The sequence below is a fragment of the Apteryx rowi genome, unplaced genomic scaffold, assembly GCF_003343035.1.
Source record: "Apteryx rowi isolate R43461 unplaced genomic scaffold, aptRow1 scaffold_324, whole genome shotgun sequence".
In the NCBI taxonomy this organism is placed as follows: Eukaryota; Metazoa; Chordata; class Aves; order Apterygiformes; family Apterygidae; genus Apteryx; species Apteryx rowi.
In genome coordinates this window covers 382,450-406,613 of record NW_020449686.1, presented here as the reverse complement: position 1 = coordinate 406,613, position 24,164 = coordinate 382,450, and the positions used below count along the sequence as shown (strand labels likewise).

Below are 24,164 nucleotides of genomic sequence, written 5' to 3'. Positions count from 1 at the left end.
TTTCCTCTCGTGTTTCTGAATGAAGTTACTTTGTTACCTGATGTAGGAGTAGATAATCTCGGGCTGTGCTGTATACAATCTCCATTTTACATTTATAAAGTTAAGTGGACCTGATCGCTTTCTCTCTTGCTCCCTTCTAACCCAGGGAGAGCACCGACAGTCTTGTGCCAAAATGCTGGTGAACAGAGCGCTGGGCCGGTGGAGGCAGCGCATGCTTCGTGCAGATAACACTAGCGCCATCGTAATCTGCATCTCGCCGCTGCAGGATAGTAAAAGCAACTTAGAGAATGAAGAGGAATTGTATCTCAATTTGGCAGAGAGTCCCTGCTATAGCAGTCCTGATACGAATACGATGACACCCTCCCGCTGCTGTACCCCACCTGTCAAGGTAACATCTTTTTTTTTCCCCCAACGTTTTTTAATGTTCCATTTTGAGTCTGGAGCCCATGGAATACTTACCAATCTCCTGTTCCTTCTCCTAGAAGTAATTTCTTTTTATATGGCTCAGTCTGATGTAGGATTGTGGCAATGGTGTAGCTGGACCATTGCAAATGGTTGAAGTAATACCTCTGGAAACTACTGGCCTGTCAACTTACACCACCATTTAATTTTACTGATTTTATACTGTAGTGACCTAGGCATTACCTATGTTAGATAATATTTCAGCTGTAGGACAGTAACTTGGCTGCAACTACCTGGCTGTATTCTCAGTGCTTCTCTTTATATACAAAGTTTGGGAGAAATATATGAGCTTTTAACAACATTTCTTAAAAGGCTTTGGAACACCCAGGCAGAGTATAAAGAATGAGGTTCTCAGAATTGCTGAATTTCAGGATACAATGTTTTCATAACTCTTCTAATCCTGATCACTTAATAGTACCTGTTGATCTGTATTCCTGCCTCCACATAAAGAAAAAACTAATGTAACTTCATGCATATAATTCATACCCTTCAAATACACTGTTTCCTGAAAATAAAATTTCTGAGATCCTGCAAAATCAGAAATAGGCTATCAAAAGAGAGAAATCAGACTGTGGGGATTGGGGGGGGGGGGGAGAAAAAAGTAAGTTGAGCTAAAGTTTTTTTTTCTTACCTTACCACATACTTGTATAACTCACACAGCTGATGAACTGCAGACTGTGTGAGGAGATATTTTTAATCCTCCCCCCACAACCAACCCATGGGTTAACGTGTGCAAGCACACGTTGTTGAGGAGAATGTTTTCTGTTCAGATTGGGAGATTTTTATTACCTTCCTCTGGTCAATGTAATGTTCTTTATTAGAGGAAAAGACATTATACTACAAGATCTTTCTTCAGGTTAGAAGTTTTACCCATTAACACAAAGCAGAGCCATTTGGAATCTTTTTTGCTCAAAAAACGGGAGTGTAGTTATGAGTGGATGTTTGTTTAAGTAATTACCAGCTGCTCCTGATTTAAGTAACTGTCCTTTGATGTTCTCCAGTATCTTTGGATAACTGTCCTTCAGATAAAGTAAAAAGAAAACAAAAATTAGGAAGAGAGTCCTTAACATTCCCTGGTAGAGACGGGTAGCTAATAAAATGGAAAGTTCAACCTTTCTCTCTCCCACCCTTCCATTTGTGTAGCAAAATGCATGAAAAGAGCTTAAAATCTAGCAAAATCCTGAATGGAGAAAAAATATTTGAATTCTAAATACTCCTAAACTTTTAGGTTGTACCTTATGTTTTGTGTGTGATCTATTATCAATACCCATTGAGTAAACTTTAGGCTAGGTTGGTTGAAAAGGAAGCAGCATTTCAAAATAAGGACTTCCTGAAAATATTCTTCCCCTAAGACTTCCCCCTGCCATGTAGTAAATTCAGTGCACTGTGATGTGTGAATCTCCACAAATTGCAGCAAGCAGAAACACATAGTAGAGAGATCAAAACTGTAGACAGTTTTGTTGTTTTCCATGTAGACAGGCTATAGTTGCTTATTTTTTCTTAAAGTGCAAAACCCTAGGGAAGACTTTGGCTGGCTACGAATATGCATTGATAATATATGCATAAATAAGTTCTATCTATTTAATGCAATATTTTTCCCCTCTTCAATTAAAACTAGTGGTGCCATTTCAAAAAATACTGATTAGATCCTCTTTCTTCTCTACTTTTTGAAATTAAAAGTATGCATAATGTAATATAGGCTTCTGCTTTAATAACAAGTATCCATCTGCCCTCACAGAATACCTGTAAGTGTGGGAGGAAAAGAAAAAGTGCAAGAAGAAAGTGGAAAAAAACAGAGAGAAAAAAAGGCTGCTGTACTGTCAGAATAATCTTGAAATGTTTCAGGAAAAAACAAATGTCTCTAGGCAGATCAGAATAAAGGAAATGTCTCTGCAGTGGTGTCCCCATGTATGTGTTCGTGCAAAAGAACCACCTTGTGCAGTTAACTATATTCAGTTAACTATACTATCCTGAGTAATATTAGCTTTTTCACAGTAGGAAAAGCTTAAATGAAAAACCACATTGGAAGGAAAAACATATTTCCATATTTTGGTTTATGTAATGTCTGGACTGTAGGATTTTCATTTATACAGCAAACTGATTTCATATGAACCTTCTGGGTAAAATTCAGTGCATGCAGGAGCACTGTTGGCTCAACGTTTTCTTTAAAATGCAAATGATGTGAAGCATAAAATTGAGGCAGCTGGGACCCCCCCCCCCAAATGGTCATATGAACAGTTTCTTGTGCCTTGCTTCAGTCATTAAATGGTAGCTTTATTACAAGGCAGCAGCTTTGTTTTGAAGTTCTGACTTAAATTGCCTAGACTGAATTCAGAGTTTTCCCTGGTGGTTAAACAGTCCTACTCAAAGTCTGCCCTCAGCAAGGGTTGATCCTCTCTTCCTCCCGCACCCCACCCCACCCCACGGAAGTGAAACCTCCAGCTGTATATGAGCCTCCCGTTTGTAAAGTGTTGTACATGAGCAGGAGAGATGAGAAATGCTTCCTGCTTCCTTCAGAGAATTTACAATGCATTGTACTTTTTCAATTCTATTAAACAATGCATTGTTCTAATACAGTTACCTTCATATATAATATAATCATATATGCTTATGTAAATTCATGTATACATTCAGGTATAATATTTCACCTTTAGGCGCCTAAGTTTTCTTGCATTATGGAAGAGGGTGGATTTGATCTGAGTAATATGCCCTTCAAAATTTTATAGTTACATTGTTCAATTAGAAAGATAAGTCTACCTGTTAAAATGAGTTGTCTGATATCTTAGGCCAGACTGGCAGTGACTGAGCGTTTACAGAAATTACACTTCCAGAGCAATTAATTCAGAGATAAATGGAGACCAAATTGAAATTCCTCAATTAAACAAAAGTATGTGTTAACTGTTACCAGAAGGATATGAAATTATTAATACTAAATAAATTCAAGCATTCCTGAGGTCAGTGATAACGTTTGATTGGATTGTTCAGAAATGAGGCTGATGACTCGTGTTTTATTTATTTTGTTACTCCTTCGCAGACATCCTGTAGTCCATCCTCTGGCTTCTGCATTTGGCTTCCCAAAGCCTTATCTGATCTCAGTTATTCGTGAGATACCACATAAGATACCACCCATAGAGGTCCTCCCTTTTGTGTAGCTAGACATAGTAAAATATATTATCCAAATGGTTTTATGTAAACACGAGGAGCAAAGGGGTGGAGTAAAGGGACGGAAAAACTAAATCTAGATGCTCGAAGGCAATGATTCTGATATTCTTCTCTTTCGGAATGTGTTTTATTAAGCCTTAATGTTGGATTTTTCAGAAGTGCTGAGCGTTCACAGACCTCTTTTCTTGGAGGTGAACTGAAGTTGCTCTGGGTTGTGATTTCAAAAGCATTTAGTTCTTGCGATCTCGGATGCTACATTGACTTGGTCTGTTTCCGCCGCTCGTGCGCGAGTTGTCAGCCCATAAGTTTCTTGAGTGAAACAGTCATTGTCATTTGCTTTACATTGACAATATATAGAGTAATGTGGCCTTGAAATTTACTGTTGAAGGTCTCGCTGAATAACTAGGGATTTCTTCACAATTAAATCTTTAATAAGGTCATAATTCATATCTTCAGGGCACTGCATAAATATTAATATTCACAATCCCCATGTGGATAGTGAAAGGAAGTATTGTCCCCATTTTTCAGTTGGTAAAACTGAGATTGAGGCAAATCACTTATCAAAGGCTACAGAAAGGATGAACGCTTGAAGGTAGGATTAGAATTTAGAAAGTCCTTGGTTCCCAGGGCATCATACTAAGCAGCCTCTCTTCAAAGTACAGAATTACCGTGCATTATAGAGAACCAATAGATGTACTATGATGAGTAGAGTCGCCTTCTTTCCAAGTTGTAAAGCATAAAACTAGGCAATAAAATGTGTTACTTAGCTGTGGGGAATTGGAAATAGCAAACAGTAATTCTATTTTTAGAATAGCTATGTCCAATGAACCTGTGTTTTTGTATATGCTTAGGACACCTACAATGAGGAGCTTGTCCGTGTCCTTGATAGTCTAGTTACGCAGTAACTAAGAACGCTAAATGTAACAAAGGCCAGAAGACTATTTTTCTGCTGTTTGCCCTAATAGTACTTGGCTGTCTAATGACATTTAAAACCTTCAGAAGCACTGTGGCAAACAACATCGCAATATGTCTGAAGGACAGAAGTAATGTCTAGATGTTGAAAAATGCCACTGATGGAAATCGGAGATTGCAGACTGCTTTCTACGTGGCTTTCTAAATTAACAGAAGGCGTGTGTTGATCCCTTAAACAACTAACCCATTTTATACCAGCAAAAAGGAAGATGCACAGGCTCATTTTATACCAGCAAAAAGGAAGATGCACAGGCTGAGTAAGTCTGAACAGCCCTCCAAATGAAAAATTATGCCTGCCATTATGAGACTCTTGCAAATCGAATAATGGAAATGAATGCTTTTATAAAGTTGGTGGACATAAAGTACCAAGTTCAGATCCAGGGTCTGAATCTGTTTCCACCTCTCCATCTCTGCCTCTCAACATGGGGAAAGGATAAACCTGTTCTGGGATAGAATTCTTCTGTCTCTGATAAGGTTTAGTAGTGTTCTGTCACCTGCTGTCTCTACCCTCAAACTTCAGAACTTGTTGAGGGTAGTGGAGGTGGAATAACTATATTTATTCATAAATATTTTTTCTTTTCTCTCAGCTTTTAGAGGATGATCCATGGCCACGACTGAACACTTCTGAGTCTGTTCCTTCCCTCATGCATAGTAACATGATCTCAGAAAAATATTTAGAGCTGCCAAGCGAGATTGCCAAAAGCAATATACCTTCAGGAGGAGCAACCTTGAAGGATTCAGGCCCGCAGGAGGAGAAGTGCAGCAAGGCCTTGGCTTTGAGGCTACATGAATCTTACACTAATGGTTTGTCAGTTAGTCTCTCCCCTTCCAACTCAGCAAATTCAGGCACGGACCAAAAAGGCTTCAAGGTGTCTCCTAATGGCCAAACAAAAGCCCAAGATGCAGAGAGGACACCCACAGCAAACTTTAAAAGGACATTAGAAGAATCCAACTCTGGCCCAGCTACGAAGAAGCCGAGACGTAGCCTGAGTCGAAACATTAGTGTCCAGCCAGAAGGCATGTCCACAACTCCACAGCGCAAAAACTCAAACAAGCTGACCATGCGGCGCAGCCTTCGTGGCCAGAAGAAGCTCAGCAACTCACTCTTCCACCCGCCCAGGAAGGCAGTCTGTGTTTGCTGAAGGGCATTTGTGTAAGGAAGCGTATTTTGGTCTGATTAGATTTTAAAGTCGGTGCAGAAGTTTGACACTCTTCCTGTTTATCTTTTTTTAAAGTAGAAACTTTTTTTGGTATCAAACAGCTTTATCCCAGCCTTGTACTTGCTTGTATTATAACTGTGAATTTTGTAGATGTGTAGGGTATAAGTCACTGTATAATGTGTGTAAATTTGTATTCCTTCGTATAAATGTAGTCTCTTTTCTTCCTTGTATAATTGTTACAGCAGGGCTAAACCTTGTTTTAAAAAAAACAAAAAACTTTTTTGTTAATTTACTAAAGTCATGAATTTGTATAAGCTTCTTGTGATGAGAATTTCACAACTTTTTAACTAAAGTAAATTATTAAACAGAATGGAAGATATGTATTTTCGTAGTACTATACGTTCCACCTAAAGCGTGTCTTTTAGAGAATACACTAGGTCTATATTTTGTTTTTAAATTTTAGATTTCTCTACTCAGAAATGAAATGTAACGTGGAAGCTGAGATGTTGAGTCTTGCTTTACACAGCTCATTGTCAATTTCTTTCTGTTAATTAAAATACTATGCAGTATCTTATTTAGTTGTATTTTTTGTAACCTTAATCGTCAAAGTATTTAGCAAAAAAGTGTGTGTTTTAAAAATCCAACTCCCGAAAGCATCCTATAAAGCCATTCCCATCCCATGTTATAAATGATGGCATTTTTATCCAGGCATAAATGTATGCCCTACAGAGGCATGATTTTTCTGCTATTCTAATAACTGATGGTGCTGCTAATATCTTTCAACCTAAGTTCTTAAATTATTTTATGACAGTTTTCATTGAGTATGTGGACCATGTGTATGTTCACCTAAATAAAACAAATGAAAACTTGACGGGGGTGCCTTTTTTTTTTTCCAAGCTTAGGTTCTGTTAAGCATGTTCATACTTATTTTGTCTAATACTCTCCTTTCCTTCACTGTGGCTATATGTTTTATGAAACAGGACATCCCACACAGTTTTGTTACAGCACAGATCTTGGAATTCATACTGAATGTGTTTGTTAGACAAACTGTAGCAATACATACCCTGCCTTTTTTTCTTGTTTTTAATGTGGAAATAAATAGCCAATGTTTTTATTCCAAAGGCCAGGGTGGTATTTTTAGAATCGAATCCTTTACTGCTAGAACAATAAAACATGGGTTGAAAATAGGCCTGCTATCTATACGTTACCATGGTTACAGAAATCCTAAAGGGAATCACAGGCTTTCTGAAAATGTATAATTCTCTTTCATCCAGTGAATGCAGCACTATCTTTCAAGATGAAAGCAATGTTCTGTCCAAATTGGATCAAGAATTTATTTCTGTGTATATGGGATGCAAACTATGGTTAACGGTAAAGTTGAAATTAGCATCGTATATGGGAATAACAGTAGCTTATCTAGCAACAACCTTTGCAACAAACCAAGACAGTAATTGTCCATTTTCGTTCTCCTCAATTTTACCCCTTGACATCCAGCCTTTTAAAAAGATGACTGGTCCCAATAAAGATGTAACATGTGAGTTACATGACTTTCTCTATTTCTCCTTATAATGTAAATACAATTTGAAAGAAGAAAAGATGCTCTGTGTATGCTGGCAGTTTTTCACTTTTTTGGCTCTATACAGAAGCAAAATTTATATTAAATTTTCCTGAAACTCAGATATATTCATGTATGTGCCTTGTTCTCCCACGCTTCCTCACAACAGTTCTAGACTTCTATTTATCCAGCTCCAGGGGCAGACGTTGCTTTCTTCACTTCTAATAAGCTAGGAAGAACAAAACAATTCTTCTCAGGAAAGCTCTCAAGTAATTTTAAATGTTAACATTCAAAGCTCTCCTGCGGTAGATATAAACTGGCTGCAGTTTACTTTTGTGTATTGGTTGTCCACCTACGCATCTGAAATTAATTACCAAAGCTGAGAGAGCAAAGTGTGAAAATTTACAGCTAACATGCTAAGAGCCCCTTTTCATGACACAAAAAAATCAAACTGAGTCATACCAACTTCTTTTTATTGTGAAATAAATCTCGAATACGTGCGAGAACAAGGTTCCGCAACAACGACGAGCTGAAAAGCCCGCGTGGCTTCACCTCCCTGCTGCGCTTTCCAAAAAAAACTCCCTCGACGCCTTTTCCCCAAGGCGGTTCTCCCGTGGGCACCGTACCGGAGGCGGGAACCGATCGTCCGGCATCGTCTTCAGGGCCCCATCCCCGCCCGCCGTGCCGGACCCCGAGGCGAAGGCCCCGGCCCCCGGGTGGGAGCCAGGCCGCGGAACGGACGCCCGCGAGGGAAGCCGCCCCCCCGCCTCACAGGCCGGCGCCCACAGGCACCCCGGCGCAGCGCGCTCGCTTTCACGCCCTGTGCTGCCCGTTGAGGGGCTCAACCCCCGCCGCGACCCTGCTGCGTTGCCGCCGCCGCGACCCCCGCCGCCTCCCGCGCCGCCCCCCGCGCCGCCCGCTTCCGGCTCTGCGTCATGGCTCCGCGGAAGGTAAACAGGGCCCGAGCGCCTCTTGGTGGGCGGGTCTTCGCCGCCGATTGGCCGCCCGGGTCGTGACTGATGGGCCCGGGGCTCCGCCCCACACTCACGTGCGCGGGACTCCCGCGGCGGCTCTCGCGAGATCCCGATGTAAACAAAGCGCAGGGTGGGGGTAGCGGTGGGGTGCAGCGCCGGCTGCGTTTCGCCTCTCAACCTAGCTTGGGGCGCAGACGCCCTCCGCGTCCTCGGCGCACCACCCCCTGCTGCGGAGCGGCGTGGGGATTGGCTGTCGGAAGGGAGCAGCCCGCCTCCGGGGCCGTCTGATTGGCTACCAGCGTGCGGTGCGCTAGGTGTCATTCCCCGAGGGGGTCCCAAACACTGTCAGTGAGGAGCCGGGCGGAGGGGAGCGGCGGCAGGTGAGGGCGAGGGGCGGCGGGGCTGCGGCCCAGGGCTCGGGGCCACGGCAGGGCCGAGGCCGGGCTCTGGCTCTGAAGGGGGGGGCGGTGGGGATGGGAGGCTGTCAGGGGCCGGCGCGCGGGGGGAGGGGGCCGGCGGGGCCGCCTCGGGTAGGGGTGGCGGGTGGCCGTTGGCAGTTGGCCGTTGGCGGGTGACCGTTGGCGGGTGCCGGCCGCGGGGGGAGGAGGCCGTGCCCGCGTCTGTGGAGGCCGCCGGAGGAGGGGGCCGCCCCGGAGAGGGGCGTCCGGAGGGAGCCCGGCGCCTCCCCGGGGGAGGAAGGCGGATGGCTGCGGCCTGATTCACGGCGCCGGCTGGGTGGCAATTTGGGGAGAGGCCGGTCAGGTTGGAGCGTTTCGTTCTGGCGTTGCTTAATCCCGGGTGGCTGGAGGGTGCTCAGGGCTTCCCGGTTGCCTGCTTTTTTTTGTGTGTGTGTGTGGGGGGGGGGACTTGTGCTCCTGTTTTGTCATGGCAAAGCCCTGCTGCTGTAACTTCTCAGGTGCTCAGAGTTGTGCTGCAGGTGACAGCACTCAGGGCTTAACGGCAGGCAGCGAGCACTGCCTGGCCCAGGTGTACTGCTGGATTAAGACATAATATTAAGAGGTATTTTATTCTCCATACCCTTGTTTTTCTTTTGGTGTTGCTCAGCACCTATGTCAAATTTTGTTCACATTGCTGAGCGATTTGGTGTTATTTTCTATGGGGCTAGGTTTTTAGCCTTTTTTTATATATATATACTATTATTAGAAGGCTTTTACACACACTGTAGAAACCATGAAATGGTGATGATAACTGATACCACGTTGGGGATTTGGCTCTTTCTATCATGTTAGTTCTCACTTGGGGTGGGGTGGGGGAAATGGAGTGGCTGAATGGGGGACTTTAGTGTTTTTTGTCTTTATGAAAGGTATTCTGAATTTTCACGTGAAAGAACAGAAGTGTGGAAGTAAATCTGAAGATGGCACAAAGAGCTGACATAAAGTAGAATGTGTTCCATCACATTTTTTGTGTTAGCTTCAATCTAACCAATTATAGATTTTCAAGAGTATAACATATTGCAGCTGTGATTGTGCATGATTTTTATGTCCATTGCTTTTTAAGACAACAGCTCATTAATAAATAATGGTCTTATTTAATACTGATAATAACTCTGTACCCCTACCAATATCTTAAGTGTGTGGTTAAAGAAAATTCTACTTTTTTTTTTTTTTTTTTTTTTTAAAGAGCACTGTAAAGGGGCACAGAGCCTTTCAGGTTTGTATAAGTGAAGTTTCCTTCTTGAAGAGGTTTTCATCATCTTAAGGAATATATCAGGAACTAATGTAAATAACTTAATACAAACTATTCTTAAAAAGAAGTGCGTTGCTTATAGGTATCTGCAAAGAAACAATGGCGACAGAATCTCCACGCCGGCCGAGTCGATGTACTGGAGGAGTGGTAGTTCGTCCACAAGCTGTCACGTAAGCATGTTTTGAAAAATAGCCTTTATTTGAAGTGTTTTGTATGTTTTTGTACAAGAAGAACCTAGCACAAATCTTCTTTCAAAGCTAGCTATGAGGGCTTGTGTTGACAGTACAGTTCTGCTGCACTGAGAACTTTCCAATAAAGGAAAGTAAACAGATATTTTGTTCCTGTCTCCTAGGATTATGCAGGTCAAACTGTCTCCCCGAATGGGATCCTTTTAAACTTAACAGGCCAAGAACTTGGCCCAGCCTTCAAAGTTGCACAGTTAAAAAATGAATGCTTTGTCTTCCAATGTTTTCTTGTTTGTTTACACAATTTTGTTTGCTGAACACTGCACTAGCTGTAGATCAACCATTGCAAAGTTGGTTCTTATGCTAGAAGCAACATATGGGTAGCATGTTCCTTTCTTGCTGTTATATCCATTCCTGTGACAACGTATTACATAGATTAGAACATATAAGCCTGTCATTAAAATGCTTCAGTAAGTGGAGTTGTGGATTCTAATATTTTTTTGCTCAAGAGAACAAAAACAGGAACAAAGGTACCTGTCTCCAGTCAGAGCAAATAAGAGACCATCCTTCCTTGCTCAGGCATCCTAATTTTCATTGTGTTCATGTGAAAGTACTTTCATGGGCGAAAAAGCTTGGAAAGACAGTTTAGAAGATATATCTCTTATCTTTGTCTGTTAAAGTAATTTTAGGGATTTTTTTTTTCCTGGGAACGTTTATGCTACTCAATTGTTGCTGTAAAATTGCACTGTATTGAAATGTTGACTTGTACTATTTGTTTCAGTGTTGTTAGTTTGCTTTAAGAGGTAATGATAGTACAACAGCACTGCTGATAACAAGATATTTAAATATCAAGAGTCACTTTTTTTTTTAAACTGGGAAGCACAACAAATCTGTTGTTGTAACACCAAGAGTTGTGTTAGACTTTTGTCTTGCAACCACATAATAGAAGAAGCATTTGGTATGTTGCAGAATTTCTTCAACAGGTGCAGGTCTGGTTGCAATGATGTCCTCTTCAAAGTAAGCTTGTTCACTGAAAAAATAATAACAAAAAAAATGTTGTAAGAGTAGGATTATCTGCCATTTTGTTTTATTAAATGTGGTGGTTTGTTCTTGATGTGTATCTCTTCACCTCAAAACTCTAAAGTATCAACTTTTCTATCAGAACTTGTGTGTGCTGAGCAGCATGTTACACCCTGCAACTTTCTGCTGCTTATGTTCTAGTGTCTTGTAATTCCTAGTGTCTTGTAAGTAGAAGGCAGTAATAGACTACAAAGAGGAGCGATACATAAGTAATAGAGAAAGTGACTTTGAACGTTCTTCCACTACTGATCTTCAGTCCCTTAATGTTAGAAGGCTTCTGCCTTTTTTTTTTTTTTTTTTTTTTGTATGTGTGTGTGTTCTTGTTTTGTTTCTTTCTTTAAGTGCTTTAAAGAAATCCTCATGGAAGTTTTTCAACTTCAGGAAAGACTTGGAGTACATACACTGAATAAAACATTTCCCAAACATCTGCTTTGTTTACAATTCAAGATGTACTGAAAAAAATAAGTACTCGTTTTATGAACTGAAAAATGAAGACTTTATTCTTGCTGACAGACACTCAGATGAGAGTTTCAGACACTGCATTTTATACTATACCCATAAGATAGACAAATGTTATTGCTATGTAACCAAGGGCTTTGAAGGTGTACAAAGACAGTTTTGGTGACCTACATAAATCAAAGAAGAATCAGCACTAGAAACCACAGCTCGTGTTTATAAAGCCTCTGCTTTAAGCAGTATGACAAACTTCATTTGATTCAGTAATCCTTGGATTGCTGACCAAAACCTAGTTTTGTTATTCATGGATTGGAATAAGCTTTTAAAAATTTTATGATTTATGGTCTTAGATTTATCTTTGTTTTCAGAGAGGATTCAACTAGTTATATATAGATAGGCTAATCAGGGAACAATGTTGCAGCATTTGACTTAAAGTATCTTCTCTATTGCTGTGTATAATGGAAAGTACTTAATTCTTAACTTCTAAACATGGCAATTTCTGATATCAGAAACTTACATAGCACTGTTTCAGGAGGCACGAAGAAAAGGTATGTACCTTTGGACATCAAGAATCTAGGTTTCCTCATTCTACTAGTACAATCTACCCTTGTTGCTGTTAGAAATCTTCAGTTAGTATGGGAAAAATGCCCACCAAAATAAAAATTAATCTGAGGACTGCCAAAGCTGTTAGCTAAATAAAGTTAAGGTTTTTTTAATCATTTCAGACTTTATGAATGTAGTGCTTGTTGCCAGCATGTTTCAGCATTACTCATATGCAAAAAGTTTGTGCTTTCTGTAACTTACAACACTGTCAGTTTAATGTAATCAACCCGCATTATTATGCTGCTCAGGGATTACACAAGAGAATTGCTGCTCGTGTAAGGATAAGCTAATAAAAGCATTAGTTTAAATATACCAGAACAAATGTATCTTGCACTACATACTACTCTAAATTATTGCTGTTAATGAACTTCCAAGGAGGAATAAGCTTCCCAGGCTGTAAAAACTTAACTGAAAATACCTCCTTGCCCTTCTTAGTTAGGGTCTTCCTTTTCCTTCCCCTTCCTACCAGGGAACTGCTGTAAAATGTTTCATCTTGTTCGACTTCATTGTGGTGCATAGTATACGTGAGGTCTTACAGTTTACTTGCACCACAAGGAGAGCTAATGCTTCAGCCCTTATTTTTTTCTTCTTCATGGTACAATATTTAAATCAAGTGTGGGGGGAAAATACTGAGAAATAATTTCCAAAGCTCTGCTCTATGTTCTGCCAGAATAATGTGGAGGACATGGTTTCTCTCTTGAAGACTCAAGAGAGTTGAAGGCTCCCTTGTATACTTTTTCCTGAGCAGTTATTTCATAAATAGGTATCAGCTTTTTACAGGCTTTCGGGCCATATACATATTATCAAAGTGCATTTGGCAGTATATTAAGTAACCACATTGTATACTTCTTAATATTTTTGATTGTGTTGAACATCAGGTGTGTTTTCTGGAGTGATATGAGTAACTGAATATATTCATGACTGTTTATGAACTTGAGTAGTAATTAAAAACTCTCCTTCTGTTTTCAAGGGAACAGTCGTATATGGAAAGTGTTGTTACATTTCTTCAAGATGTTGTGCCACAGGTATGTGTACCTCTTTCTTAAAAGATGTTTTTTCAACAGAAGTTCCAGCAATACACAAAACAGTTGAAGTGTGTTTCAGGTGGACCAAAATATCATAAGGATAAGGGCCAAATTTTTTTCTTTGGACTCTCTTGAGACCTGATTTTTTAGAAAGCATTGGCTGCATACCACCTGAAAAGTAGGCCTCCAAATTTCCTCTGATAGATATTTATTTAAAGGTAAATGTTAGCATGCTACACAGAAGCTTAGAATATATTTATATATATAGTAATTTTTCAACTTCTTACTGTGAAGATGACTAAAGCCTTTTCCTATGATAGCTTTGGCAATATGATAGTTGTGAAGAGGAGAGACTGGGCCTAATAATTATTCTGCCTCTTACGAACACTTTTTCTCTGGCTCATTCTTGGAAACCTATGTATGAACTCATTTTCTGGCTGGATGGTGTTAGAAGAGCTTGATATCCATCTTCTGTTGCTTTAACTTTTATCATTGACTGAGAAGAAGAAAGTTTCTTTTCCTCCTTCACCCCCTAGCCCCTTCAATCTTTTTGTTCCGTGACTTGCCCAAAAGAGCCCTGGTTGATGTGGGATTGCTCACCTGTTGTCATCCAGCATTCTTGAGTTTCATAAAGCAGGAGTGTGTCGCTCTGCTTTCTCTTTTTTTAATTTCTGGAGTCATCTTCTGTGGAGAATGAGTGTGATGCTTACCTCTGCTGCTGGTCATAGTTTTCCCAGGTAGCAGTAGCATGAAGCTAGTATGGTTGCTTCTCTGCTGCTCATGGGCCTTTCCATAGCAGATAGAAAGTAATTTTGTTTTGTTATTGTTTGGGAAAGCTCTAGTCAGTAGTGGAGAAGCGTTGCAGTTAATTGCCTGTAGCTTCAGGAAACTTTCTTGGTTGTTATTTGAAAGATTATCTTGCTTAACTAAAATTTCCTTAATGATGATGATAAAAGATTTTCCCCTCTCTATTATTAATTTGTGAAATGCATTTCTGGATTCATGGTTAAAATGAAAAATAGTTAGACTTTCATTTAAAAGATTGTTGGGTCCCCCCTTTAACTAAAGGATACAGTCTGTGTTTTATTTTACAAATCAGTTTGCCTTGGAAGCATGGAATGTGATTTGTTTTGAAAAGTAATGCCCACACTTATTTTTTTAAATTTGTATTTTTGGTTCATGTTATTGCTTTCCTGGCATGTATAAAGTGATTATACAAGCTCTTTTCATATTTAATCCAAAATGCTGCACAGTACTTTGCTATAATTCACTTGGAAGTGATGGTATTTCTACTGTAACTCACACTCTTACTACCACAGTTCCTCCTGTGAACTGTAAAATGTGCAGTTTGGAAACACTGTAAGTTTACTTCACAGTTTCTTTTTGTATCTCATCTTTTAATGGGAATCTGTAGAACACACAACTGAAGCATGGATCTGTTCTGCTTGCGTTACAGTTTACTCTCTTTTAAAATGCCACAAATATAACTAAAACATGGCAGTAAAATAAACTATTTAGTAAAGGTCTCTTTCTCTCCTCAATTTTGCTTACAAAGCTTTTAAGTGAATTAAAAAAAAAAGAAAAAGAATTTTAAAAGTAAACATGCCTCACTTGAGAACCTCTAACACTGCTCTTAAAAGTAGTATACAACTGCTAAAGTTAAAGATTGTGGAAGCCACTGTATTTTACCTTCACTAGGTTGGTATAAGCCATGTGACGTTTCTAACCTGTTTGAGCATACTTATTGTTATATGTCTTGTCATTTCTACTTTAGTAAGTGATGTTACACTTGTTGAGTTATATTTAGTAGGACTTATGTTAGTCATGGAACCATCTGTTTTTAAAACAAAATCTCCCAGGCTGAGAGATGACAAGAAGATACGTTCCCCCCCCACCCCCAACCTGCATTCTGTTTTATGTTTATAGAGAGTTGGAAAAAATAGGTGTTAAACTTTCTTCTTTCAATCTTTCTGCTTTTTATCCAGGCCTACAGTGGTACCCCACCAGCAGAAGAAAAGGAAAAAATCATTTGGGTCAGATTTGAAAATGCAGATTTAAATGGTATGGCTTTGTTTTCTCTCACTTATTTTTGTTATTTTTGAGTCCATGTGCAATAATTTCAATTAGTTTTCATAAGTGAACACTGTGGGCTCAAAGTTAAGTATTTTATTTCCCTGTTCTAGTTATGCTAAACTCTCAGTCAATAACTGGGCTTTTCTTCAGTACCTGGCAAATAGAACAAATAGGCCTTGCAACTTCCTCTGAAGGCAAACTAACCCTTGCTTAGGAAGGGAGAGAGAAAGAGTGAAAGGCAAATCCCTCCCCCCAAATCCATTCTCTTTCCTTGTGGTAGTTGAAAACAAAGCATGGAACTAAATGCAGTTGATCTGCTGTTGGTTTTAAGCCCAGATTATCTAACTGTGAATCCCATCCAGGTCCCAGATACATTCTCAGTGATGTGATAGAATTCATTGAAAGCAATTCATAGAAAGGAAGAGCTGTTGAGGGAAAGCAGCAGGTGATTCCATAATATCTTTCTGGGCAATAACAGAGCAAAGCCACAAAATATTCTTAAAAAGTAACTTGTCATTTCCAGTGTATTTTAAGTCATTGGCAAAGACTACTGACTCGGTGTAGGCAACTGATCTTCAATGTCATTAAGAGAAAATGATGATGGTTACAAGCTTTTGCTGAAAGTGTTGAGTAAAGTAGATCTGCAGTTAAGATCTGAGTTGTTTTACCTAGTCTATCCCAGTTACCTTTTTTGAGTGAGGAAGGCTAGGGACTGAATGAGAGAGGGCTGAATGCTGCTGTCAAGTAACTACTTGCTGGAATTAATCAAAAATTTTATAGCTGTTTGTACAGTATATGTGCTTGTACTAGCTCTGGAACTAAGGGACCTGCTTTTTTGTTTCGAATCTCCTGGAGAACACTGGACTTAAGTCTTTCAGATAATTGCTGCTGCTTGTCTACTAACTTATTTTCCTGTCTAGAGCTCTATGGTAAAGGTTCTTTCTGGTCTCAGATGAAATAATAACAACCATAGCCAGAGCTATGGTGGGGAACTTTCAAGCTTTCCTGGAGGTTAATAGGGAAGATTATATATTTTCCAGCTGTTGAAATGGCACAGAGGTTGGCAGTTCATAAATTCATGGTGGTTAGAAATAGAAAAACCCTATCAACCTGTACATGGCATTATATCCAGCTTTAGGCTACTTCAAGTCTGTTTCCTTGTGGGTTTGTTTTCCTCTTCTGTTTATTTTTTAAAACTCTTGACCGTTCCTCTTGAGGTTCTTTTCTACAGCACAACAAAAAAGGGTTAATTAAGCCTTCATATTCTGTCTAAATTTGCTTTTGTGCAGCCTGATCTAATGAAACCTCAATACATCCTCTTTCACCATCCTAAACATTTGCTCTCTTTCTTTGATTCTTACATGCTTGCAGAACGTTTTTATTCATTATAACATGGTTTAAAATGTAGTATTAAAAGACTTTAGTCAAGGAAAGCTTAATATTTTAATTATGTCCTGTAGCACTTTTCTTCCTGGGGTTTTTCTTCTTCATAAAGTTAATGTAAAGATGAGTTGTATAGTATTTATAAAGAGCTTTGATCATACTGTGTGTTTCTAATTGCAGTATTTGTTAACAATTATTTTGTTGGTCCTTTTGTGAATTTTTCTCTATTTTGAAATTTTGCCATGTTTTATTAATCACTGGAGATAAGACTACAAAAGTTTTTGGGGTATTTCATGATAGCCCACAATATAATGAAGAATATTTTTCTCCATCATTTTCCATTTTAATGCTTTCTAACCTCTCTGTGAAACTCTAATGAATTTATTATGTGTGCCTAAAAGAGTATGTTCTACTGCTTTTCCAGCATAAAATTTTAAACCACTGTGCTTTGCCTTTAATTATAACAACAGAAACATGAATTGAGAAAACAGTTTCTAGTATAACTGACCCTAACCATAATTGTTCCTAACCTGTTAATCTGTGGCTTTGATGTTTAAACCCAATGTAGACACATCAAGGAATATGGAGTTTCATGAAATACATAGCACTGGGAATGAGCCACCATTACTGCTCATGATCGGATACAGTGATGGAATGCAAGTCTGGAGCATACCTGTAAGTACGGAGTTAACTTGTAGGCAAGACGCTTTCCCAAATGCTGTTTTTTTTTTTGTTTTTTTTTTTTTAAGACCACATCAATATTGTTTTGATTGTAATATTGTGTTACTACTTAGTTTTTGCTATTAAAATAGAAAGAACCAACGTTCATTGTCCATGTTCATTGGTGTATATGTAATATGCTTATCACAGGGTTAATATTGAGCATAGATCATACACTTGAATTCACATACTTTCAGACTTGAGGGGGTTTTTTGCAAGTGATTTCTATTAGGTAAATGTTCAGAGTCTAATTGGGAGCAGCATGTGTCATTATAGAACAGTTAGCATCATAGAAAGGAAAAAATCTTTTTAAGCTACAGAAAGGAATAAGGGTAGGAAAGTATGAAAAGAATCTGCTTGCCCTAGAAATGTAAGTATGACAGTATTAATAGTATTTTACAATCACAGTGTTTGTCATGTACATGATTTGCAATTTTAATTTTATTAAAGTCTATGTGTGCATATGGATTTGATTTTGTACTGTCATACACACCCTGCAGTTTGTGTTTCAGAATGGTTTATGAGCACATGGACTTAATTTGGGGAATTTCCCCCAAATTTCTTGAACTACAGAATAAAGTTTAATACAGTAGGTCATAAAATTCTTAACTAAAAAAAAATAGTGCCCATAACACCTTGTCCTTTGAAATAATGTAGTGAGGATGGAGGTTTTTTTATTCATAAAATACATGGGCTTTTTAGAAATATGTGTATTTTTGTATTACTTTATTGGAATATAAAGATATGTCCTATGCAGCTGACTGTAGCTTAGAAAGTATAATGGAAAATTTTCTCATTCTGCACACCATACTGAGAGCTGTGCTAAGCATTGTCTAACTGAGTTTCACTAGGGTGTGGGAGAACTGGCCTTTCCCATCTTCACGTGCATATTGTTAGTTGAAAATGAGGAAAAATAAACTGCTGAGCTTTTGCATTTGAAATAGTGTTTGTAGAAATGGAATAAGACCTAATGTACTTTACTAAATTTCAGTGTAATTTAGGAACTTTTATCTGCTTATATGTCCTGAGAAACTATGGCTGATTCTAATTTTTGTGGCTTTATTTTTAATAGTACAAAACATATTTATTTATTTATTTTAACTTCCTTATGCTGGAATGAATTTGAATACAAAGAATGATTTTACAGTATCAAGTTAGTTTTGCACACCACTCTGAAAAATGAACAATGTTTTCTATAGGAATAGAAAACTGATATTAACCGTTTAGTAATGCTCCACTTTGTTCTTCAAAGTGTATTACAGAAAACAAACATTAGGTGTCACTAAGATATTGAGCTAAGCGAGGAAATACATCTGCAGCAATGCCAGGAGTTAGGTAAGCACAAGTTGATCAGTTAAGATACTAGAAGCAGTTGCACAGATGTAAGCTAAAGCATTTTTGTAAAACAACTTGTTTTATTCTGTTGAAATGTTTTTGTCCAATTGAAAGTGTGTTTTCTGGAAAGTGTACAAGGTGCTTTGTGTTGATGTGGGACTTGTCCTGGCCTCTCCGTGATGAGAAGAGGTTTGTGACTGTGTGTGTGCATATGTGTGTGGATGTAACATGTCCTTGCTTTGTGGTTAGGTGAGAGTTCTGTGCCTCCCTTCTAAGTGACTTTCTGTGTCTGAATGAGTGTCTCTGTAAGAGCTGTCTGTATCAATGCCCTTGAGAAATTTATTGTGAGATGGGATCTTACATATATAAGGAAAGCAAGAATGAAAGAAGAATATCTTAGTTCTTTGGTACATGAATGGATTACCACAGTGTAAGCTGTACTGCATTAACTGCCTGTATTTAAGTTCTTACCCCATGGTGCACTGCACTAAATGTGAAATAATGTGATCGAGCTCACTCAACAAATGAGTAAACTACTTTACCCTGTGTTATGTAGAGTAAGTGTGTTCACCAGTATTGTCATGCAGGTAGTACGAGGTAACTTATCCATCTTTCGCAGTGAGAAAGAAAGGGGTTCTTTGTTTTTGTTTGTGTCTGAATTGCCACAAGTTAGGCCAAGGAGTGCCTAAGGTTATCTCTTCTTTCAGCAGGACAGTACAGCCAGATTGTATTTTTCTCCAGGGTATAGTAGTATTTCATAATTCCTAGTTTTTCACAGTATTTCAGTACTTTAGTAAAAATAAGAAAAATGAAACCACAGGAGAGTTGCTCTTAGTGTGGTTCAGTTCTGTGAAGGTATTTTTGATGTGGAAAAATATCCAGTAAAATGGAAGGAAATGCCAACTGTGGAAATATTGCACCACCCATCTTGAGAATGCCAACTGTAGAGATATTACATCCCTTTGTCAGCCCCTCATTTGTATATCCTGTGAAATCTAAGACCACATCCAAAAAGGCATAGCTTCACACTGTGCAATAATGCAATTTGTATGTGTTAACATAATTTCGGTGTTGGAAGGACTTGTTAGTAACCTTTGTTAGTAATGTGATCTTAGATAGCTTCTCAGATTGATAGTTTTTAATGCTGATTCTTTTTTTAAAATATCTTTTCAGAAGAAGATTTGTATATTTAACAAATTTGGAGGTAACATATCTTGTCTTCCCCCCCCCCCCCCCACACACACCTTTTTGTTTCTCCATCTCATTTTTGTGCTTACTTAGTCTGAGTAAAATAAGACCTGGCAAGTTAGTGACTGACTTAGTATTTAGAATTTATTTGGCAACACTATTTTTGTGTTCTTTGGTATTATACAAAACTATCCTTTCCTCTTGATCTTGTTGAGTGTTTAGGTTATAATTATGCAACATTATTCCAGTTATTAAGAAAACAGATCTCTAGTTTAGAAACCTTTCAATCTGAAAAAGCAACAATATGACATTTATGTGAAAATCTACTCAGTAAGGCTATCTGTAGCATTGTGCTTTTTATTCATACAATTGAACCTCTATTCAGCACTTAATAAAATAATGTGTTGCAGGCAGTCCAGTTTGTGTCTGAGTGATTATGAAGTGTTTATGACAGCTTCTAAGCTGACACTCTCCGTAATGGTGTTACATTGACTTCTAAACACCTTTGCAGTCTGCCTCCAGGACTGTGTGTCTCTTTGCAGTCTGAGTGGTTTCACATTAACATCTCCTTGGAGTAAGATCTTTGACTACAGAAGTGTTACTTGCAAATGGAAGATACCATTAGAGCTGCTTCAAAGGACTGAAATAATGTTTGGACTGCTGGGTGCTGAAGTAACGGCTGGGGTTTTGAAGTGCGGTGTCTAAATCTGTATTGCATAAGAAGCGGAAGGTGTCCATCCAAACGACTTTTCTTTGATCTGTGTTTTGAAACAGGGGTGGGAAGGTTAAGTGTTCTTAAAATATGCCTCACTAAGTGGGGAGAAATCTGGGAATATACAAAAGTATGACTAGAAGTTCCTATTTGATAATTGTGCAGTGTAGCTTTGTGTTTTATTTGGAATTTGTTTTTCCCTTGCTCCTAGTCTCATGTTTCAAATACAGTTGGAACTGGTTTCTGCCTAATGTGGTTTCCAAGTATCTGTTCTAGATGTTCCTGTTCACAGAAATGCATGTTGGCTGGTTTTGTGGCTGATAACTTTTTTTTCCCTTGTGTGCTGGAAGTTTCAGAATTAGAAAATTACATTAATTGTTCATTTTTCAATTAAAAAAGAAATATCAAGCTTGAGGTTTAGTAAAGTAGGAACTAGCAAAGGGTACTTTTAATAGCAAGCACAGCTGTATATTTAATGAAAAAATCCTTAAAGACTGTGGTTTGATGGTGCTTCCACAGACGGATGGGGTATGTCAGCCCGTATGGTAGGTGACTTGTGGTGGAGAGACCTCTGGAATGTGAGGGAATAGTTGGACAAGGATGGCATCCCACCCTGCTGTTCTTTCTCTGCCAGAACTTGAAATTATTTAAATACTGGTGTCAGTAACACTATGATTTTTAATTTGGTAGAACTGCATTTGCACAGCAGATGGTGTGTGTATGTGGATGTATAGATGGATATGTAATAGTAAGTCGGAATAGTAATGCCAGTTCCATTTTGCCTTCTCTACTGTTCATCAAAAGCCCTGTCTGCTGGGGTTTCAATGTAGTCTTAGTTCCTTTGTGATTCTTTCCCTTTTTAGAGCTGGGAAGAGGACTTGTTATTTATCAGATAGGAAGCTGTAATCCTTTCCCTGTCCAGACCCCCTTCTGACATGGGATACCACTGTTGAGGCTTGTATTAGCTACTTGGGAAAATGTAAAAATGACCTGACCTTGTAACCCTGAAAAATGTGCAAGGACTTTACAAAACATCTATGCAAATAACTTTCTGAAGATTTCTTTTTTTATACTGCAGAGACTGGAGGTATGCAAGAAATTTTCTGTTTTCACACTCATTAAGTGACTGTGCAAATCTGTTGAAGGTGTTTTAGTTTATATTGTATCCTGTACCAGAAGAAAAAACCGACATGCAGAATGTTTGGCAGACTGTAGTAAGAAGTATCAGAAGAGTCTAAAGGAACTTTGTGTAGCTCCCCTTGGATGGGGACAAAGCCAAAATGAAGAATGTTGAGGGGTGTTTGTACCCATATTGTGCCTGCTTCAATATTGTCTGCTTCATTTTTGGTTTTGTATAGTAATGATTAAAAAGAATGCAGAACTGTCCCCAAATTAGGATTTTATAGGTAGCTTGCAGGTTGGACATGTTAAAAATCTTCAAAACATATTAACAAATAAAATGATGATGTTGAAGAAATTAAGCAAAACCATTACTAAGCTTTTTTTTTTAATTCAATTTGCGTTGTCGTAGTTTTCAGTGGTAGGTAGAATATCATACTTAATTCAGTCACCAGAGTAGACTTTTGTGACATTCTTTGAGAATTTAAATTCTTATAATTTCTAGATAATTAGGGAGATTTCTTTTGAATGAAAAAGATGACTACTTGAATTTCTAGAGTAAAATCCTAAAAATTGTCCTTTGGCCTAAGGTCCCTTCTCACTCTCCCAGTAGTGGGATGACTGGTAGTAGCCTTTAACCCAACAGGATTATATCAAACGATATTTTGTGGTGGTATCTGGCATTTTAGTTTTTGAGGGATGCTTATTATCCTATTACCATTTTAAAATATATATTCAGAATTGAAAAAAACCCTTATCTAATATCACCACTGTGCTTTGTGATAGTATTTTTTTTAATAGCAACAGTTTGTGTTTATGTAGTGGTATAGTAGTTTAAGCATTGAGTTTGAAACTTTGTACATTTGACTTTTTTTTTTTTTTTTTCCACCATGTGAAAACCATTTTCTATGGTTGGAAACTATTAGTTATCCTTAGCATGAACAAAACTTTCTTTGTTCTCTTTTTTTTATGGGTGCAAAGCGGTATGCTCCTAACAATAAAGCTCTGTCATCAAAAATTAAATAGCGCTCCAGCTTTCTGGTCTGTCACACTTCAAGCAGCAGCCCAAAGCGTCGAGGTAGAGGAGCGAGTTCTCCCTCTCTGAGGCTGCCCCTGGTGGAAGGGGGGAGGCAGGCTCCGGCGCTGGGGCGGGCGCGCTCGCTGCTCGCCGCCCTCCGTGGTGGTCCGCAGCTCGCGGTTTGATGCCCTGCGCTGCGCATGCCGCCCGCTCCCGTCCGGCCAGCTTGGAGCCGTCGTTTTGGATTCGCTTGCTCGCAGAATGAGTACCTGAAGCTGCTTTTACAGCTTAATATTCAATTTTGAAACCTGTTTGGAAATTTTCTTGGCTTGTGGAATGGGAAAGAAAAACTTTTAAGAGCTTTGAAAGCTGCCACAGGGACTTGCTACTTAGCTGGATCAAATCCAAAATGGCAGCCACAGCCTAGTTTCTTCACAGGTGCTTTCTGAAGAATTTAAAGCTCTGTTTTCAGTTTGTGAAGTCTATTTATGTTTTGTCTCTGCTTACGAGACTGGATAGCTCAAGGGACTGGTAATGGGATGTGGAGCCTTTCACCGTGTACTTGCCAGCCACATCTCGCCCAAACTGGCAGTGACAAAGTCGTTAGCCATTTAGTGATGGGGTTTGGCTTTTGTTAAATGTAGTTATTTGTCCAACTTTAATTCCTAGCGGAATAAGCGGTCCTATTCACAGAAAAGATTGGCGCTCTTTGTTGGCTGTCTCCGCAACCAGATAAGGCCTGAATTGGCAGGAAGATCAGACTATAACCTCTCTCCCCAAAGATGGTGCTTTCGGTCAAAATTGATGCGCATGGCCTCAGCAGTGCTAATAAAGTTTTGTGTTTTATATAGATAGATGAAGGGCGTTAGCGTTAAGGACAGTTAATTCAGGATTTTACAAGACTGCAAATAGCAGAAGTTTCTGCTGGTGGTAATGTTTAAAAAATTTAATTCTAAGTCAAGGGAAGTCTTGAACTCTGAAGCCCCGATACATTTTTCAATGCCACAGAAACCAAGGAAGCAACCAAGATCTTGCTGATTCTTGACGTGAAACAAAATCTTGTGCCTTCTACTATTTCCTTTTTCTATAGAACAGTTAAGGATAGATGATTTAAAAAAACCCATCCCTTATGAAAACTGTTATTTTATTTAGCTATGATATGCTCATAGGTATTGGAATTGTAATCTGATCCACATAGTTAGTGGTGTCATGTCAGATTTTTTTTTCTCAGCTTTTTGGGTTTTGCTTTTTACCGAAATTGGCTTTTTCTTTAAA

General features: G+C 38.9%; 2 protein-coding genes across 20 annotated transcripts in view; both read left to right on the top strand.

Annotated features, from left to right (window-relative positions):
- The window catches only part of PPM1D (protein phosphatase, Mg2+/Mn2+ dependent 1D), a 36,397-nt gene extending 29,770 nt beyond the window's left edge, over nt 1-6,627 (top strand). For both annotated transcript variants that reach the window (XM_026071351.1, XM_026071353.1), the window contains exons 5-6: nt 146-388; nt 5,184-6,627. In XM_026071351.1, coding sequence (XP_025927136.1) covers nt 146-388; nt 5,184-5,738 — 798 coding nt within the window. In that variant the 3' untranslated portion in view covers nt 5,739-6,627. The remainder of the gene's footprint in view (nt 1-145; nt 389-5,183) is intronic.
- A 1,951-nt stretch (nt 6,628-8,578) lies between these two features.
- BCAS3 (BCAS3, microtubule associated cell migration factor) overlaps nt 8,579-24,164 on the top strand; it is a 385,039-nt gene continuing 369,453 nt past the window's right edge. For all 18 annotated transcript variants that reach the window (XM_026071332.1, XM_026071331.1, XM_026071333.1 and 15 more), the window contains exons 1-5: nt 8,579-8,665; nt 10,075-10,162; nt 13,287-13,341; nt 15,327-15,402; nt 17,366-17,472. In XM_026071332.1, the coding sequence (XP_025927117.1) occupies nt 10,092-10,162; nt 13,287-13,341; nt 15,327-15,402; nt 17,366-17,472 (309 nt within the window). In that variant the 5' untranslated portion in view covers nt 8,579-8,665; nt 10,075-10,091. The remainder of the gene's footprint in view (nt 8,666-10,074; nt 10,163-13,286; nt 13,342-15,326; nt 15,403-17,365; nt 17,473-24,164) is intronic.